Raw genomic sequence first — 19782 nt, 5'->3', positions numbered from 1 at the left:
GAAGGTCTGTAGAGCTATAATTTGGAAAAGAGACCAGAGTCAGTGACGAGTTCAGATGCTGTTTCTGAGGACTTTTCAGTGTCGATAGTGACAGGTACTGAAATAATTACTCAAGAAGTGTCACCTACAGGACACTTCTGAGGTCAGAAGTAGCCAGGTTCAAGAACGCCAAATTCTACCAAAAAGGAATAGAGGTCCATCACAGAGGCTGTCTTGTTTAATGCTGTATATGTATAGAAATAGCATTCATTGTTGCCGTTGCACTAATAAAGTAAAGCGGGAATACATTCTTACTGGTTCTGCGTCACATGATGTGTAGTGACATCAGCCGGGTGTTTGAGCAGATCATTTTTTAAAATAAATTTAGATTACCCAATTATTTTTTCCAATTAAGGGGCAATTTAGCGCGGCCAATCCACCTACCCTGCACATCTTTGGGTTGTGGGGGCGAAACCCACGCAGACACGGGGAGAATGTGAAAACTCCACACGGACAGTGACCCAGAGCCGGGATCGAACCTGGGACCTCAGCGCCGTGAGGCGGTTGTGCTAACCACTAGGCCACCGTGCTGCCCCTGAGCAGATCATTTTGACTGTATGAGCAACACCCTGAATGAACCTCTCATCATGTTTTACAAGAATCCAGAGTTTGGGTATCTCCATACCGTTTCTCTTTGCAGCAACAAAGAAATATAACCAAACCCCATCTGGATGATTAACATCCCTTTAGGGAGGGAAATCTGCCATCCTTACCCAGTCTGGCCTACATGTGACTCCAAACCCACATACAGCAGTGCAGCTGACTCTTAAACACAAGGTAAGTCAGAATGGACAATAAATACCAAACTGACCAGCGGCAGGAAGCAAGAGTCTTCCTGGCATTGCGAACAAAAATAGCAGAGGTAATGTCAATCCTATGTGACAAAAACGCACCGCGGCTACAGGAGTAGGACAGAGACTGGGAGTTTGATGGAGTGTAACTCCCTGAAGGTGATAAGAAACAGGAACTGAAGGCCACCCTTGAGCCCACTCCGCCATTCAAAGCTCCTACAGCACTGCACAATGCCAGACCTAAAATAGGTTTATCTCGACTTGTTCCCATTACGTACTGCTCCAGGGAACCGGCGGGAAAACAAATTCATCTTCCACACCACCTTTGCCAACCCGATTAGTCCAGTCGACACACAGATTGAAGTGGCCCACAATTGTTTCATTGCATTTGTTACATGATCCAATAATTTCTTGGTTAATGCTCTGTCTTACGGTACAACGACTATTCAGGGGCCCTTAAACAACCACTGCCTCCACATTTTCTAACACATACTATCTCTAAATCGCCACTCAATCGGGTGTCTACTCACTGATCTTCTAAGCAAAGATCCTTTCTCACTGATGCCCTGTCATCCCTTTTTTTTTTAAAACAGTCTACCCGTCCCCCTTTGCCACAGGCTACAAGAGCAGATCAGAGGCTAGGAACCCTGTGATGAGTAAGTCGCACAAGTCAGCAGTGTGATGGAATATTATCCATTTGCCTGGATGAGTGCGGCTGCAATAACACTCAAGAAGCTCGACACCATCCAGGACAAAGCAGCACCCCCCCCCCCCCCCCTCCCACTTCATAAACATTCCACCCCTCCATGTCATGAGAATGTCGCTTTAAGAAAGTTTTGGCTGCTCATATTACTGCTGTGATGTCAGAGTGTGAGTGGAGCTGGGCTGTCTGTCAGCTTTTTACTTTTGTTTTAGGCTGTTAGCTAGTGTGTTTTAGTTTCATTTTCAGTGTTGGAGCTGAAGCCAGACACAGCAGGTGTACTGTTGATCTCTCTGCAATTAAAAGGCTATCTCTTGATCATTTGGTGAATTCAGAATTATAAATGTTCTCAATAGCCCCACAATGGGGGCTGGTTTAGCTCACTGGGCTAAATCACTGGCTTTTAAAGCAGGCCAGCAGCACGTTTCGATTCCCGTACCTGCCTCCCCGGACAGGCGCCGTAATGTGGCGACTAGGGGCTTTTCACAGTAAGTTAATTGAAGCCTACTCTTGACAATAAGCGATTTTCATTTCATTTCATAATGAATGTAAACCTCATGTGCTTCTGTTAAAAGGTGTTTGTTGTCTTCTAAATGTTGTTTGGAAAGTTATTAAGGATTACTTAGTGTTGTAGTCTTTGGGGGTTGTATTTGAATTGATGGTTGCTAAGATGTTCACTGTATGTTTTAAAAAGGTTAACTTGAGTTCATAGAATAAACATTGTTTTGTTTTTTAAAATAATTTTCTATTTCTGCTGTCCCACATCTGTAGAGTGGGCCGTGTGCTCCCCATACCACAATCTAGTAAAAGTTGTGGGTCAGGTGAACTCCATGATACACTTTGGGGTTCTCTTAACCCTGGCCCATAACAATCCATCACTGACGCAGAGTGGCAACTGTGTGTACCATCTCCAGGATGCATGTAGGAACCCACCAAGGCTCCTCAGGAAACACCCTCCAAACCCACAACCGCTACCTAGAAGGACAAGGATAGCAGACAGGTGGGAACACCACCACCAGGAGGTTCCCCTCAAGCCACACACATTTCAACTTGGAAATATATCGGCCATTCATAGAATTTCATAAAATTTACAGTGCAGAAGGAGGCCATTCGGCTCTTCGAGTCTGCACTAGCTCTTGGAAAGAGCACCCTACCCAAGCCCACACCCCCACCCTAACCCAGTAATCCCACCCAAAACCAAAGGCAATTTCGGACACTTAAGGGCAATTTAACATGGCCAATCCACCTAAGCCGCACATCTTTGGACTGTGGGAGGAAACCCACGAACACACGGGGAGAACGTGCAGACTCCGCACAGACAGTGACCCAAGCCGGGAATCGAACCTGGGACCATGGAGCTGTGAAGCATTTGTGCTATCCACCATGCTACCGTGCTGCCCAACCGTTCCTTCCCTGTCATTGGGTCAAAATCCTAGAACTCCCTCAGAATAGGGGGTCACCCATTTGAGACAGAGATGAGGAGAAATTTCTTATCTCAAAGGGTAGTGAATCCGTGGAATTCTTTACCGCAGAGAGCTATAGAGAGGCTGGACCTTTACGTATGTTCAAGGCTGCGAGAGACAAGATTTTTGATCAGTAAAGCAATTATGTGGCGCCGAGGCGGAACCTGCTGTGCCCGTTAGTGCGATGCAGATAGAACACCAGGTGGGGAAGCGGAATTGAGGATTATATCAGGTCACTCATGATCTCATTGATAGCAGAGCAGACTCGATGGGCCGAATGGTCAACTTCAGCTCCCACATCTTATGGTCTCCCTAACAGCACTGTGGGTGCACCTACACCTCACGGACTGCAGCGTTTTAAGGCGGTGGCTCATCACCACCTTCTCAAGGGACAATTGGGGATGGGCAACAAATGCTGGCTTAGCCAGCGATGCAGGCAGTCATAGAGACCAAAATAAAACAGCCAACTGGGTAACAGCAAGATCACGGGTGGGACACAGGGAGGTAGAGTGATCAATATTGAACCTGGATAAGGGGTGACCTCGACACCCTCACTCTTCAGCATCCGAGGAGGCAGGCAAAGCCTCGCATTGGCGCCCCATGGAAAAGACAAAGACAGCTCATTCAGACAGTGCAGCCCCCATCAGTGCGGCAGTGGAATATCAGTCTCGACACAGCCCAAGCATCCACAAGTGTCATTGACATTGTACACAGAATGCACCAGGGCGCATCATGCCCCAACACGCTCCTATCCTCAAACGGCATCTTGGACATAGAAGCGACAGAAAGGCGCCCGCTGGAAGCCTTGGCTGTGGTGCCGAGGCATTCCGCCTCAGCACAAGACCTGCTGTGCCCGTTAGTGCGATGCAGATAGAACACCAGGTGCCACAAACTGAACATTCATGTCGTGACACACCTCACTCACACAACCGTGAACACTGCCAACATGATAGCAGCCAAAAATAACCTGCAGCTCTCCCAGCCACCCCCCCCCCCCCCCCCCCCCGAGAGCACTCCACCTTCTCAATCAGCGACTGCACAACAAAAACAAGCTCTATATACTCCATCTTCCCAGTGAACTGCCCAGGATCCTGAGGGTGCCAACTGTTAGAAACAGCTCAGTCACTGTATAACACTGGGATACAGTACTGGTGGGGATGGGTCTGTCACTGTATAACACTGGGGTACAGTACTGGTGGGGATGGGTCTGTCACTGTATAACACTGGGGTACAGTACTGGTGGGGATGGGTCTGTCACTGTATAACACTGGGGTACAGTACTGGTGGGAATGGGTCTGTCACTGTATAACACTGGGGTACAGTACTGATGGGGATGGGTCTGTCACTGTATAACACTGGGGTACAGCACGGGTGGGGATGGGTCTGTCACTGAATAACACTCGGGTACAGTACTGGCGGGGTCAGGTCTGTCTCTGGATAACACTGGGATACAGTACTGGTGGGGATGGGTCTGTCACTGTATAACACTGGGATACAGTACTGGTGGGGGTGGGTCTGTCACTGTATAACACTGGGATACAGTACTGGTGGGGACAGGTCTGTCACTGTATAACACTCGGGTACAGTACTGGTGGGGTCAGGTCTGTCTCTGTATAACTCTGGGATACAGTACTGGTGGGGACAGGTCTGTCACTGTATAACACTGGGGTACAGTACTGGTGGGGACGGGTCTGTCACTGTATAACACTGGGATACAGTACTGGTGGGGACGGGTCTGTCACTGTATAACACTGCGGTACAGTACTGGTGGGGATGGGTCTGTCACTGTATAACACTGGGGTACAGCACGGGTGGGGATGGGTCTGTCACTGAATAACACTCGGGTACAGTACTGGCGGGGTCAGGTCTGTCTCTGGATAACACTGGGATACAGTACTGGTGGGGATGGGTCTGTCACTGTATAACACGGGTACAGTACTGGTGGGGACGGGTCTGTCACTGTATAACACTGGGGTACAGCACGGGTGGGGATGGGTCTGTCACTGAATAACACTCGGGTACAGTATTGGCGGGGTCAGGTCTGTCTCTGGATAACTGGGATACAGTACTGGTGGGGATGGGTCTGTCACTGTATAACACTGGGGTATAGTACTGGTGGGGACGGGTCTGTCACTGTATAACACTGGGATACAGTACTGGTGGGGGCGGGTCTGTCACTGTATAACACTGGGATACAGTACTGGTGGGGACAGGTCTGTCACTGTATAACACTCGGGTACAGTACTGGTGGGGTCAGGTCTGTCTCTGTATAACACTGGGATACAGTACTGGTGGGGACAGGTCTGTCACTGTATAACACTGGGGTACAGTACTGGTGGCGACGGGTCTGTCACTGTATAACACTGGGATACAGTAATGGTGGGGACTGGTCTGTCACTGTATAACACTGCGGTACAGTACTGGTGGGGATGGGTCTGTCACTGTATAACACTGGGGTACAGCACGGGTGGGGATGGGTCTGTCACTGAATAACACTCGGGTACAGTACTGGCGGGGTCAGGTCTGTCTCTGGATAACACTGGGATACAGTACTGGTGGGGATGGGTCTGTCACTGTATAACACTGGGATACAGTACTGGTGGGGGCGGGTCTGTCACTGTATAACACTGGGATACAGTACTGGTGGGGACAGGTCTGTCACTGTATAACACTCGGGTACAGTACTGGTGGGGTCAGGTCTGTCTCTGTATAACACTGGGATACAGTACTGGTGGGGACAGGTCTGTCACTGTATAACACTGGGGTACAGTACTGGTGGGGACGGGTCTGTCACTGTATAACACTGGGATACAGTACTGGTGGGGACGGGTCTGTCACTGTATAACACTGCGGTACAGTACTGGTGGGGATGGGTCTGTCACTGTATAACACTGGGGTACTGTACTGGTGGGGACGGGTCTGTCTCTGTATAACACTGGGGTACAGTACTGGTGGGGATGGGTCTGTCACTGTATAACACTGGGGTACAGTACTGGTGGGGACGGGTCTGTCACTGTATAACACTGGGGTACAGTACTGGTGGGGACGGGCCTGTCACTGTATAACACTGGGGTACAGTACTGGTGGGGACGGGTCTGTCACTGTATAACACTAGGGTACAGTAGTGATACGGATGGGTCTGTCATTGAATACCACTGGGGTACAGTACTGTTGGAAACAGCTCAGTCACTGTATAACACTGGGGTACAGTGCTGGTGGGGACAAACCTGTCACTGTATAGCACTGGGTTACAGTACTGGTGGGGACGGGTATGTCACTGTATAACACTGGGGTACAATACAATTCAAGGGCCTCACGGTAGCATGGTGGTTAGCATCAATGCTTCACAGCTCCAGGGTCCCAGGTTCGATTCCCGGCTGGGTCACTGTCTGTGTGGAGTCTGCACGTCCTCCCTGTGTGTGCGTGGGTTTCCTCCGGGTGCTCCGGTTTCCTCCCACAGTCCAAAGATGTGCGGGTTAGGTGGATTGGCCATGCTAAATTGCCCGTAGTGAAAGGTTAATGGGGAGTTGTTGGGTTACGGGTATACGGGTTACGTGGGTTTAAGTAGGGTGATCATTGCTCGGCACAACATCGAGGGCCGAAGGGCCTGTTCTGTGCTGTACTGTTCTAAGTTCTAAGTTCTAAATACTGGTGGGGATGGGTCTGTCACTGTATAACACTGGGATACACTACTGGTGGGAATGGGTCTGTCACTGTATAACACTGGGGTACAGTACTGGTGGGGACAGGTCTGTCACTGTATAACACTGGGATACAGTACTGGTGGGGACAGGTCTGTCACTGTATAACATGGAGAAATAGTATTGGTGGGTACGGGTCTGTCACTGTATAACACTAGGATACAGTACTGATGGGGGTGGGTCTGTCACTGTATGACACTGGAGTACAGCACTGATGGGGGTGGGTCTGTCACTGTATGACACTGGGGAATAGTACTGATGGGGATGGGTCTGTCACAGTATAACACTGGGTTTAGTACTGGTGGAGACAGGTCTGTCACCGTATAATACTGGAATACAGTACTGGTGGTGACGGGTCTGTCACTTTATAACACTGGGGTATAGTACTGGTGGGGACGGGTCTGTCTCTATATAACACTGGGATACAGTACTGGTGGGGCGGGTCTGTCACTGTATAACACTGGGATACAGTACTGGTGGAGACGGGTCTGTCTCTATATAACACTGGGATACAGTACTGGTGGGGAGGGTCTGTCACTGTATAACACTGGGATACAGTACTGGTGGGGACGGGTCTGTCACTGTATAACACTGGGATAAAGTACTGGTGGGGAGGGTCTGTCACTGTATAACACTGGGATACAGTACTGGTGGGGACGGGTCTGTCACTGTATAACACTGGGGTACAGTACTGGTGGGGAAGGGTTGTCACTGTATAACACTGGGGTACAGTAATGGTGGGGACGGGTCTGTCACTGTATAACACTGGGGTACAGTACTGGTGGGGAAGGGTCTGTCACTGTATAACACTGGGGTACAGTACTGGTGGGGACGGGTCTGTCACTTTATAACACTGGGGGACAGTACTGGTGGGGACAGGTCTGTCACTGTATAACACTGGGGTACAGTACTGGTGGGGACGGGTCTGTCACTTTATAAAACTGGGGTACAGTACTGGCGGGGACAGGTCTGTCACTGTATAACACTGGGGTACAGTACTGGTGGGGAAGGGTCTGTCACTGTATAAGACTGGAGTACAGTACTGGTGGGGAAGGGTCTGTCACTGTATAACACTGGGGTACAGTACTGGTGGGGACGGGTCTGTCACTTTATAAAACTGGGGTACAGTACTGGCGGGGACAGGTCTGTCACTGTATAACACTGGGGTACAGTACTGGCGGGGACAGGTCTGTCACTGTATAACACTGGGGTACAGTACTGGTGGGGAAGGGTCTGTCACTGTATAAGACTGGAGTACAGTACTGGTGGGGAAGGGTCTGTCACTGTATAAGACTGGAGTACAATAGTGCCAAGATGGAGATGGTTGACAGCCTCAAATTCCTAGGCAGACACAGCACCAACAATCTATCCTGGTCTACTCACGTCGACGCTACGATCAAGAAAGCACAACAGAGCCTATACTTCCTCAGGAAACGAAGGAAATCTGGCATGCCCATATTGGCTCTTACCAATTTTGCAAATGCACCCTAGAAAGCATCCTATCTGGCTGCATCACAGCCTGGTATGGCCAACTGCTTGACCACACCATAAGAAACTACAGAGAGCCGTGAACACAGCCCAGTTCATCACACAAACCCGCCTCCCATCCATTGACTCTGTCTACACCTCCTTGGGTAAGTGGGCAGCAATCGGCCGCTGTATACATGCCGATACGGTGGCACAGTGATTAGCACTACTGCCTCAGTGCTGAGGATCCGGGTTCGATCCCGGCCCCGCACTCTCCATGTGGAGTTTGCACATTCTCCCAGTGTGTATGTGGGTATCACAACCCAAAGAAGTGCAGGGTGAATTAGCCATGCTATATTGACCTTTAATTGGAAAATAAAGCATTGGGGCACTTTAAATTTATTTTTAAAACTGCTAGGGTACAGTATTCATGAGGATGGGTGAATGAGGGCAGAGAAAAATTTTATCAGGATAGTCAGTCGGTCAGCAATAGCAGACGTACATGAAACAGTTCATGACTCACAACAATGATACATCCCAGTGAGGAAGTAGGATTCCAGGAAAGGGATAAATTAACCATGGTTAACCAAGGACGTTAAGGAGCGTATTAAACTGAAAGAAATGCAGTAAAGATTAGTGGTAAGCCAGAGGATTGGGAAAGTTTTAAAAAACTAACAAAAGTTGACCAAAAAAAATACACAGGAATAAACTAGCAAGTAATACAAAAACAGACAGCAAGAGCTTGTTTAAGTCTAATAATAATATTTATTAGTGTCCCAAGTACGTTTATATTAACACTGCAATGTAGTTCTTGTGAAAATCCCTTAGTTGCCACACTCCGGCACCTGTTTGGGTACACAGAGAGAATTCAGAATGTCTAAATTACCGAACATGCACATCTTTCGGGACTTGTGGGAGGAATCCGGAGCACCCGGAGGGAAACCCACATAGACACGGGAGAACGTGCAAACTCCACACAGACAGTGATCCAAGCCCGGAATCGAACCTGGGTCCCTGGCGCTGTGAAGCCACAGTGCTAATCACTGTGAAAGAGAGAGGCTAAAGTGAACACACATGGACCCCTTAGAGAATGAGGCTGGGAAATAATAATGGAGAACCAGGAAATGGCAGACGAGTTACATAAATACTTTGCGTCAGTCTTCACGGTGGGAGACATGATGACATTTCAAAAATACAAAATAACCACTGGGCAAAGTGGGGAGGAAATAAATATAATAAATGACACTAGAGAAAAACGACTAGGGAAACGAACGAGGCTAAAGTCTGCTGGACTTGAATGGGTTGCATTCCACGATATTAAAGGAAGCAGTTACAGAAATAGTGGATGCACTGGTAGTCATCTTTCAAAAATCCTTCAATTCTGGAAAAGCCCCAGAGGATTGGAAAACTGTCAATGTAACACATTTATTCAAAAAGAGAGAGAGACTAAGCACAGGTAATCATTGATCGGGGGGCTTCTGCTCCGTGGATGAATTGGAGAAGCTGGGACTGTTCTTGAAGGCGAGAAGGCTGAGAGGGGATTTTATCAAGTTGCTCAAAATCATGAGGATTCCGGGACAGAGTCGAGCCATGGGTGACTGTGCGGAGTTTGCCAGTTCTCCCCGTGCCTGCGTGGGTTTCCTCCGGGTGCTCCAGTTTCCTCCCACAGTCTAAAGATGTGCAGGTTAGGTGGGATTACAAGGATAAGGCAGGGGTGTGGGCCTAGGTAGAGTTCTCATTCAGAGGGTCGGTGCAGACTCGACAGGCTGAATGGCCTCCTTGTACACTGTAGAGATTCTAGAAAAGAAAATGAAGGGTAACGGGGAAAGGGAAGAGGAATGAGACAAGGGGAGTTGCTCTTGCCAGGAGAGGCAGAATGGCCCATTTCTGAACTGCAAGCAATTCGATAGTCACACCATCAGCTGAAGCAAAATAGGAATGGGTGAACAGTGTGGAGTTTTAAAAAGAAAAATATATATATATACATCTCATATTGTAACACTGCTGGGAAGGAGAAAGAGATTAAATTGACTACACTGGTGGATTTGCATTCCCAGTTGCATCAACAGTTCTAGTATTGACGTTGTGGACAAGGTCACATATTCAGCGGTGACAGAGAGTACTAATTGTAACCACCGATTAAATTCTGACTAGCACAACAGACATTCATTATGTATCGCGCTTAAAATGGAGATTATGATTTGATCAACACGATTGCTGCTTTTTGCTGTCAATGAGACAAGACTGGCAGATCTACGTGGCAACGCTTCCTGCGAGTTTTTTTTTTGGGGGGGGGGGGGGAGCTAGACCAGCAAATAAGACCACAAGATATAGGATCAGGAGACAATTCGGCCCATCAAGTCCGTTCCGTCATTCAATGAGATCCTGACTGATCTGATGTGATAATTCTCAACACATCCCCGCCTTATTCTTCTATTACCCTCGATTCCCTCACTGGCTAAAAATCTCAGCCTTGAATATACTTTTTAAAATTTTTTTTATAAATTTAGATTACCCAATTATTTTTTCCAATTAAGGGGCAATTTAGCGTGGCCAATCCACCTACTCTGCACATTTTTGGGTTGTGGGGGCGAAACCCACGCAGACACGGGGAGAATGTGCAAACTCCACACGGACAGTGACCCAGAGCTGGGATCGAACCTGGGACCTCAGCGCCGTGAGGCAGCTGTGCTAACCACTAAGCCACCGTGCTGCCCTAGCCTTGAATATACTTAACGGCCCAGCCCTTCTACGGCCTCTCTGTGGTAAAGAATTCCGCAGATTCACTCCCCTCAAAGGGAAGAAATTCCTCCTCATCTCTGTCTCAAATGGGTGATCCCCTGACTCTGAGATTCTGCCCTCTAGTCCTAGACTCTCCCACAAGTGGAAACATCCTCTCAGCATCGACCCCGTCACAGTTTTCTCCCATTTAAATAATATTCAGCTGCTTTATTCTTCCCACCAACGTGCATAACTTCACATATTCCTGCATTATACTCCATCTGCCAAATTTTTGCCCACTCACCTAACCCATCTTCTCACCCCTACCATGTCTCCCCAAATCTGTGAGCTGGTGGCTCGGAGTACGGGACTGCACGTTGGAATCTGCCAGTGGCGGCATGCTTTGTACACATCCCACATTACCACTTGACAGCATATTACCGCCAGCGTGCATTATATTTGCTCGAGTGGATCAGGCGACTATTCATTATGATGTTTATGCATTTTCCCAAGAAACATGCATTCTAAACAGAGTTACTTCACCAACACTGGTCCCGCACTTCAACATTTAAATGCCGTTATAATTTATTTTCACGGGTGCTGTATATAAAATATATGAAATGTGATGTATACATCAGACACAGTATTTCATATTTTCAAAACATGAGGAACATGATTTAAAACCGTTAAGATTTTTTCACAATTGTATTTACAGTTAAATTTGACATTAAGTGAACATAGGGTGGACATGGTAAACAACACAACGCTGATTTTAGAGGCGAATAAGCCAATCTTTGCAATCGATGGATCGCACTTAGGGGCACTTAACTTAGTTATTAGGGGCAAATAAATTCACAAACAGAAACTTCTTGCCGTTTTCACACGATTAATATTTGGATACCATCAGGTTGCTAGTTCTTCCACGCTTATTTTTAAGTCAAGATAGCTTCCACACTGTGTTCTTATTTGCACCATCATCGTTTACACTAAATACTGACGTTACTGGACACAGATCATTTATTAACTATTTTTAAACAGATATTACTGCCCGGTTTTATACAAATGATGTATGAATGATTACCCCATAGGTGTACACTGAGGGAGCTCACATTTTACCCCTCTGTACCCAGTTGCTTACACACACACATTACTCACTATTTCACACTTGCTGCTTCCCCGCCATGTACTACTGCCCAATTTCGGCCCTGCTGCCCACCATTGCACTTGCTGCTCACACATCGCACACACTCTCCACCGTTGCTCACATCTGCACACTAAATCCAAACAGATGACCCAGACCCAATTTGGCAAACCAAACACAATGGTTTTGCAGGACGGCAGCTTCGCATTTTGCCCCGCACAGAGGTTTGCACACCTGCTGCTCACTACTGTGTCCATCTTGATCACTGTCATTACAGCCCATAGCATCGAAGAACACCACACTGATTTTGCACACTAGAATTTTCACTTGTACGGCAACCATATTTTCTAGGGAATTTGACCACTGTACCGCAGCCACATTCTCACTAAAATCTGCACCCATAACGCAGCCATATTCTCACTATAATCTACATTCATACCGCAGCCATATTTTCACTAGAATTTTTACCCTTGTACCGCAGCCATATTCTCACTAAAATCTGCACACTTGTAATGCAGCAATATTCTCACTAGAATTTGCACACTTGTACCATAGCCATATTCTCAGCAGAATTTGCACACCGGTACCAGCCATATTCTCACTAGAATTTGCACACTTGCACCACAGCCATGTTCTCAGTAGAATTTGCACACTTGTACCACAGCCATAGTCTCAGTACAATTTGCATCAGCGTACCGTAGCCATATTCTCACTAAAATCTGCATGCTTGTACCATGGCCATATTCTCACTAGAATTTGCACCCTCGTACCACAGCCATATTCTCACGAGAATCGGCACCCTCGTACCGGTCATATTCTCACTAAAATCTGCACACTTGTAATGCAGCAATATTCTCACTAGAATTTGCACTCCCATACCATGGCCATACTCTCACTAGAATTTGTACACTCGTACCACAGCCATATTCTCACTAGAATTTGCACTCCCATACCATGGCCATATTCTCACTAGAATTTGGACTCATACCACAGCCATATTCTCAATAAAATCTGCACTCGTATCACAGCCATATTCTCACTAAAATCAGCACCCTGATACCACGGCCATATTCTCACTAAAATCTGCACACTCGTACCGTAGCCATATTCTCACTAAAAATTGCATACTTGTACATGGCCATATTCTCGCTACAATTTGCACTCAGACCGTGGCCATATCCTCACTAGAATCTGCACACTCATTCCGCAGCCATATTCTTACTAGAATTTGCACTCTCCTATCGTGGCTGTATTCTCACTAGAATTTACACTCGTATACTGCAGCCGTATTCTCACTAGAATTTACACTCGCACATACTGCAGCCATAGTCTCACTAGAATTTACACTCATAGCGTCCCTAAAGTCTGAGCTCCCATACCGCAGCCATATTCTCACTAAAGTCTGCGCTCTCATACAGAATTGCTAGAATTCGGGCACTCTTACTGTGACTATATTCGCACCAGAATATGCGCACTCGTACTACAGCCATATACTCTAGAGAATCGGCACTCATTCCGCAGCCATATTCTTACCCGAATTAGCAGTTGCACGGCAGCCATATTCTCACAAGAATTTGTGCACTCGTACCACGGCCATATCTCAGTAGAATTTGCACACTTGTACCACAGCCATATTCTCACTAGATTTTGCACACTATTACCACAGCCACATCCTCCCCAGAATTTGCACACCAGTGCCACAGCCATATCCTCACCACAATTTGCACTATTGCCGCAGCCATATTTCAATAGAATCTGCACACTATTATGGCAGCCATATTCACACTGAAATTTGCACACTATTAACGCATCCATCTTTTCATTAGAATTTGCACACTATTATCAGATATCACAATTTCATCATAATTGCACGCTGTAACTGTATCCTATTATTGCTCGATGTGTTTCACCCGACTGGCACTAATATCTCCTTCATATTTGCTCCCCCTGACTTTCTCACCACTTGCTCTCTCACCTGCACCTCACGACTTACTCCCTCCTCACCTGGCGACTTGCTGCCCCCCTCACCTGGCGACTTGCTTCCCCTCCTCACCTGGCGACTTGCTGCCCCCCTCACCTGGCGACTTGCTCCCCCCCTCACCTGGCGACTTGCTCCCCCCTCACCTGGCGACTTGCTCCCCCCCATGCCTGGCGACTTGCTCCCCCCCATGCCTGGTGACTTGCTCCCTCCCTCACCTGGCGACTTGCTCCCTCCCTCACCTGGCGACTTGCTCCCCCCCTCACCTGCCGACTTGCTGCCCCCCTCACCTGGCGACTTGATCCCCCCTCACCTGGCGACTTGCTGCCCCCCTCACCTGGCGACTTGCTCTCCCCCCTCACCTGGCGACTTGCTCCCCCCCCTCACCTGGCGACTTGCTCCCCCCTCACCTGGCGACAAGCTCCACCCCTCACCTGGTGACTTGCTGCCCCCCTCACCTGGCGACTTGCTGCCCCCCTCACCTGGCGACAAGCTCCACCCCTCACCTGGTGACTTGCTGCCCCCCTCACCTGGCGACTTGCTGCCCCCCTCACCTGGCGACAAGCTCCACCCCTCACCTGGTGACTTGCTGCCCCCCTCACCTCACCTTCCCGTACCAGCCTCCCCGAACAGGCGCCGGAATGTGGCGACTAGGGGCTTTTCACAGTAACTTCAGTGAAGCCTACTCGTGACAATAAGCGATTTTCATTTCATTTTCACCTGGCGACTTGCTGCCCCCCCTCACCTGGCGACTTGCTCCCCCCTCACCTGGCGACTTGCTGCCCCCCTCACCTGGCGACTTGCTGCCCCCCTCACCTGGCGACTTGCTGCCCCCTCACCTGGCGACTTGCTCCCCCCATCACCTGGTGACTTGCTACCCCCCTCACCTGGCGACTTGCTCCCCCCCTCACCTGGCGACTTGCTCCCCCCCTCACCTGGCGACTTGCTCCCCTCCTCACCTGGCGACTTGCTGCCCCCCTCACCTGGCGACTTGCTCCCCCCCATGCCTGGCGACTTGCTCCCCCACATGCCTGGCGACTTGCTCCCCCCCTCACCTGGCGACTTGCTCCCCCCCATGCCTGGCGACTTGCTCCCCCACATGCCTGGTGACTTGCTCCCCCCCTCACCTGGCGACTTGCTCCCCCCCTCACCTGGCGACTTGCTCCCCCCCTCACCTGGCGGCTTGCTCCTATCCCTTACCTGCCGACTTGCTGCCCCCCCTCACCTGCCGACTTGATCCCCCCTCACCTGGCGACTTGCTGCCCCCTCACCTGGCGACTTGCTCTCCCCTCTCACCTGGCGACTTGCTCCCCCCCCCTCACCTGGCGACTTGCTCCCCCCTCACCTGGCGACTTGCTCTCCCCCCCTCACCTGGCGACAAGCTCCCCCCCTCACCTGGTGACTTGCTGCCCCCCTCACCTGGTGACTTGCTCCCCCCCTCACCTGGCGACTTGCTGCCCCCCCTCACCTGGCGACTTGCTCCCCCTTCACCTGGCGACTTGCTGCCCCCCTCACCTGGTGACTTGCTGCCCCCCTCACCTGGTGACTTGCTCCCCCCTCACCTGGCGACTTGCTGCCCCCCCTCACCTGGCGACTTGCTCCCCCTTCACCTGGCGACTTGCTGCCCCCCTCACCTGGCGACTTGCTGCCCCCCCCTCACCTGGCGACTTAAGTTCCCCCCTCACCTGGCGACTTGCTTCCCCCTCACCTGGAGACTTGCTCCCCCCTCACCTGGCGACTTGCTGCCCCCTCACCTGGTGACTTGCTCCCCCCTCACGTGGCAACTTACTGCCCCCCCTCACCTGGCGACTTGATCCCCCCCTCACCTGGCGACTTGATCCCCCCCACCTGGCGACTTGCTGCCCCCCTCACCTGGCGACTTGCTGCCCCCCCTCACCTGGCGACTTGCTGCCCCCCCTCACCTGGCAACTTGCTGCCCCCCCTCACCTGGCGACTTAAGTTCCCCCCTCACCTGGCGACTTGCTTCCCCCCTCACCTGGAGACTTGCTCCCCCCTCACCTGGCGACTTGCTGCCCCCTCACCTGGTGACTTGCTCCCCCCTCACGTGGCGACTTACTGCCCCCCCTCACCTGGCGACTTGATCCCCCCCTCACCTGGCGACTTGATCCCCCCCCACCTGGCGACTTGCTCCCACCCCTCACCTGGTGACTTGCCTCCCCCCTCACCTGGTGACTTGCTCCCCCCCACCTGGCGACTTGATGCCCCCCTCACCTGGCGACTTGATGCCCCCCTCACCTGGCGACTTGCTCCCCCCTCACCTGGCGACTTGCTGCCCCCCTCACCTGGCGACTTGCTCCCCCCCTCACCTGGCGACTTGCTCCCCCCCTCACCTGCCGACTTTCTCCCCCCCCTCACCTGCAGCTCATGACATGCTCCCCGTTACCTGGGCCCTACCCTGTGCCCTTGACTGGCACCATACCCTATTGCCCCCCCCCCCCCACACCCTATTCCCGGTACCCTACATCTGGCACCCTAGCACCTGGAGTCTACAAGCGGCACCACATCCTCGCGCCCTACGACCTGGTGCCTACAACCTGCTACCCTCGGGGTGCGATGCCAGCCGTAAGCTCCAGCTGCTACGGTTCGGATGATAGGGTGCACAATGTAGGTGCTAGGGTGCCCTGCACCCTCCTGTCTACATCTGGCACCCCACCCTCTACATTTTGCACCCCATGATCTGCTATCTGGAGTCTATACAACTTGCACCCTTGCCCTCTATTACCTGCACCCTACATTTTGCCCCCTATTACCTGCACCCTACATTTTGCCCCGTGTTACCCGCACCCTACATTTTGCCCATTACCTGCACCCTACATTTTGCCCCCTATATTACCTGCACCCTACATTTTGCCCCGTGTTACCTGCACCCTACATTTTGCCCCCTATTACCTGCACCCTACATTTTGCCCCCTATTACCTGCACCCTACATTTTGCCCCCTATTACCTGCATCCTACATTTTGCCCCCTATTACCTGCACCCTACATTTTGCCCCCTATTACCTGCACCCTACATTTTGCCCCCTATTACCTGCACCCTACATTTTGCCCCCTATTACCTGCACCCTACATTTTGCTCCCTATTACCTGGAGTCTATACGATCTGCTCCCCACATTTAGCCCCCAAGCCCAGCCCCGACCTTACCTTGACGCGGAAGCGGAGCAGAGCCAGGCGGATGCAGTGGGACAGGCAGGGCGGCGGCAGGAACCAGACGCGGGGCGGCGGGGTGCCGCGGCTGCGGACGTGGTTGACGACGAGCTGGGCGCTGTGGCGGGCCTGGCTCTGGCGGCGGGCCCAGTCGGGCAGGCGGCCCTTGGCCAGGGCGCCGTCGAAGGCGACCACCAGCTCGAGGCCGGCGCCGCGGCAGGCGGCCGCCAGCGAGGCCAGGTAGGCCAGGGTCTGGTTCCACTGGCCGCCGCTCACCCAGTCGGTGAAGGAGCCGCCGTACAGGCGGTGCAGGCCGCTCTCGGCGTCGAGCAGCAGCCGCAGCGGGGGCGGCGAGGCCGGCAGGGGGGGAGGAGGCGGCGTGAGAGGCGGGGGCGCCAGGCAAGGCCCCGGCCGCAGGCCCGAGGCCCGGTGGCGGGCGGCCCGGGCCATCTTCTGCAGCTCGACCGGCACCACGGCCGCGGCGCAGTGCTTCTCGATGAATTCCTGAAACCCTTGCACTCCCATTTTTTTCAATTAAATTGGTTTTAAAAATTAAAAATAATTCTCCTCAGGAGGGGGCAATTTTTTTTTAAAAGTGACGGTTAAAACCGTTAGAGCCGTTGGGGGGAGGGGCGACGTCGTCTCTAATGTTTTGTTTTAGGGCCTCTCATTCCTTCCTCCCTCCCCCCCAGCCCGGGGATCGTTAATAACGGAGGAGGAGGGAAATGTGTGTGTTTTCTTCCCCCCCCCTCTCGTATATATATATATTTATTTATTTCTTGGGCCCGCCTCTTTTCTGAGGGGATCCGCCATCTTTCCCGGCCCCCCCTTCTCCTTCCTCCGCCCCCCTCCCCCGAGGCCTCACGGGAATTGTAGTTTACCGCCCCCTCTTCTGACTGGCGGGGCATAGGCGCGCGGACTACAACTCCCGACGACCTCCGCGATCAGCCTTCCACACTCTCCCTCCCGAGTTCTCTCCCTCTTCCCTCCGGTAATGGTGACGATGGCCGACCCCGCCTCCTCTTCCCTCAGCCAATGGGCGATGAGACTACAGCTCCCGTCGGCTTCTGCGCTCCTGCCTCAGCTTGGCCCGCTCTGTACCTCACCCAGATGCACGGCGGGGTTGTAGTTTTTATTCCCCACCCCACCATCTTGCCTCCTTGACTCCCGTCGTCCACTGCGAGCCCCCCGCCTCTCTTCCAATCACGCGCCGCCGCGCAGGCGCATTCTAGGGGTTGTAGTTCAAACACTCCTTCCCGGTAATGATACCTATCGGCGGTTGAACTACAACTCCCATAAGGCCATCCGTCAAACCCTCTTACCCTCGCTGCTGTGCGGCGCCTGCGCTCTGGTGGACGAGCCTCCTCTGGCATCATCAGTGCTCCCCCCCCCCCCCGCCAAGCGTACGGGCAAAGCCCGCTGGGCGATGTAGTCCACTGCCGCCAACACACAATGGTGGGACCCGGGGCCAATGCCTACAACCCCCAGGGGGCAACGCGGGGCAGGTTGGCCAACTTGGGAACTGTGCCTTCTTCCATTTTACACCAAGTTGTGCTGGCTGCTGTTTGCAGCGATTATCCAGGGAATGTCAGCATTAAAAGACCCTTTCTTTTGCAGTAGACTTATGCAAAATCTTTATGTAATAATTAATTAACTAATAATCTTTATTGTCACAAGTAGGCTTACTGCAATAGGCAATGAAGTTACTGTGAAAAGTCCCTTGTCGCCACATTCTGGTGCCTGTTCGGGTACACTGAGGGAGAATTCAGAATGTCCAATTCACCTAAAAGTCTGCACGACTTTCAGGACTTGTGGGAGGAAACCGGAGCACCCGGAGGAAACCCACGCAGACACGGGGAGAACGTGCAGACTCCGCACAGACAGTGGCCCAAGCCGGGAATCCAACCTGGGACCCTGGAGCTGTGAAGCATCCGTGCAACCCACTGTGTTACCGTGCCGCCCATATTAACCAACCACACCCAGGCATGCGCCATTACACATTTCCCCCGACTCCCAACAACTCCAGAGGCGCCAACCGCAGGGAAGAATCACAAGAAACCCATTCCTCTCCAGGATACAATAGGGCGGGATTCTCCCATTCGGCTACAGAGTGTCCACGCCGTCGGAAGCGCCATTGCGTTTTACGATGGCGTGAATAGGCCGCTGGGAGTACCGATTCTAGCCCCTACAGGGGGCCTGTACGGCGCTGGAGCAGTTCACACCACTCCAGCCTCCCATCCTGGCGCGAACTGTGCGCCGTGGTATGCACAGTGGCGCCGGCGCCAACCCGCGCATGAGCGGTGGCCTCCCTCAATGCGCCGGCCCCGACGCAACGTGACGCGGGAGATCAGGGGCCGGCACATAAGAAAATAGGCCGGCCCCCCATCCCCCATCACAGGTCGCCCCCCGACCCTGCGCGCAGAGTTCCCGCCGGCTGCGACTAGGTGTGGGCGGCGCCGGCAGGACTCTTCCTTTTTAGAGCGGCCGCTCAGTCCATCCGGGCTGGAGAAACGGCCCGCGACCGGAGAATCGCGTGCCGGCGTCAGGGCGGCGAGGCGCGGTTGCGGGGATTCTCCGGCCCGGCACAGGCCAGGAAGAATCCCGCCCATGATCT

The 19782-nt window shown here is 51.9% G+C and overlaps 1 protein-coding gene across 1 annotated transcript in view; it reads right to left on the bottom strand.

Moving 5' to 3' along the window:
• Positions 1-17911, bottom strand: part of fam120c (family with sequence similarity 120C) — a 58045-nt gene extending 40134 nt beyond the window's left edge. The window contains exon 1 of the mRNA XM_038782095.1: positions 17166-17911. Coding sequence (XP_038638023.1) covers positions 17166-17693 — 528 coding nt within the window. The 5' untranslated portion in view covers positions 17694-17911. The remainder of the gene's footprint in view (positions 1-17165) is intronic.
• Positions 17912-19782: the final 1871 nt, after the last annotated feature.

The sequence above is a fragment of the Scyliorhinus canicula genome, chromosome 21 (genome assembly GCF_902713615.1).
Source record: "Scyliorhinus canicula chromosome 21, sScyCan1.1, whole genome shotgun sequence".
Lineage (NCBI taxonomy): Eukaryota > Metazoa > Chordata > Chondrichthyes > Carcharhiniformes > Scyliorhinidae > Scyliorhinus > Scyliorhinus canicula.
This window is presented reverse-complemented; position numbering and strand designations above follow the sequence as displayed.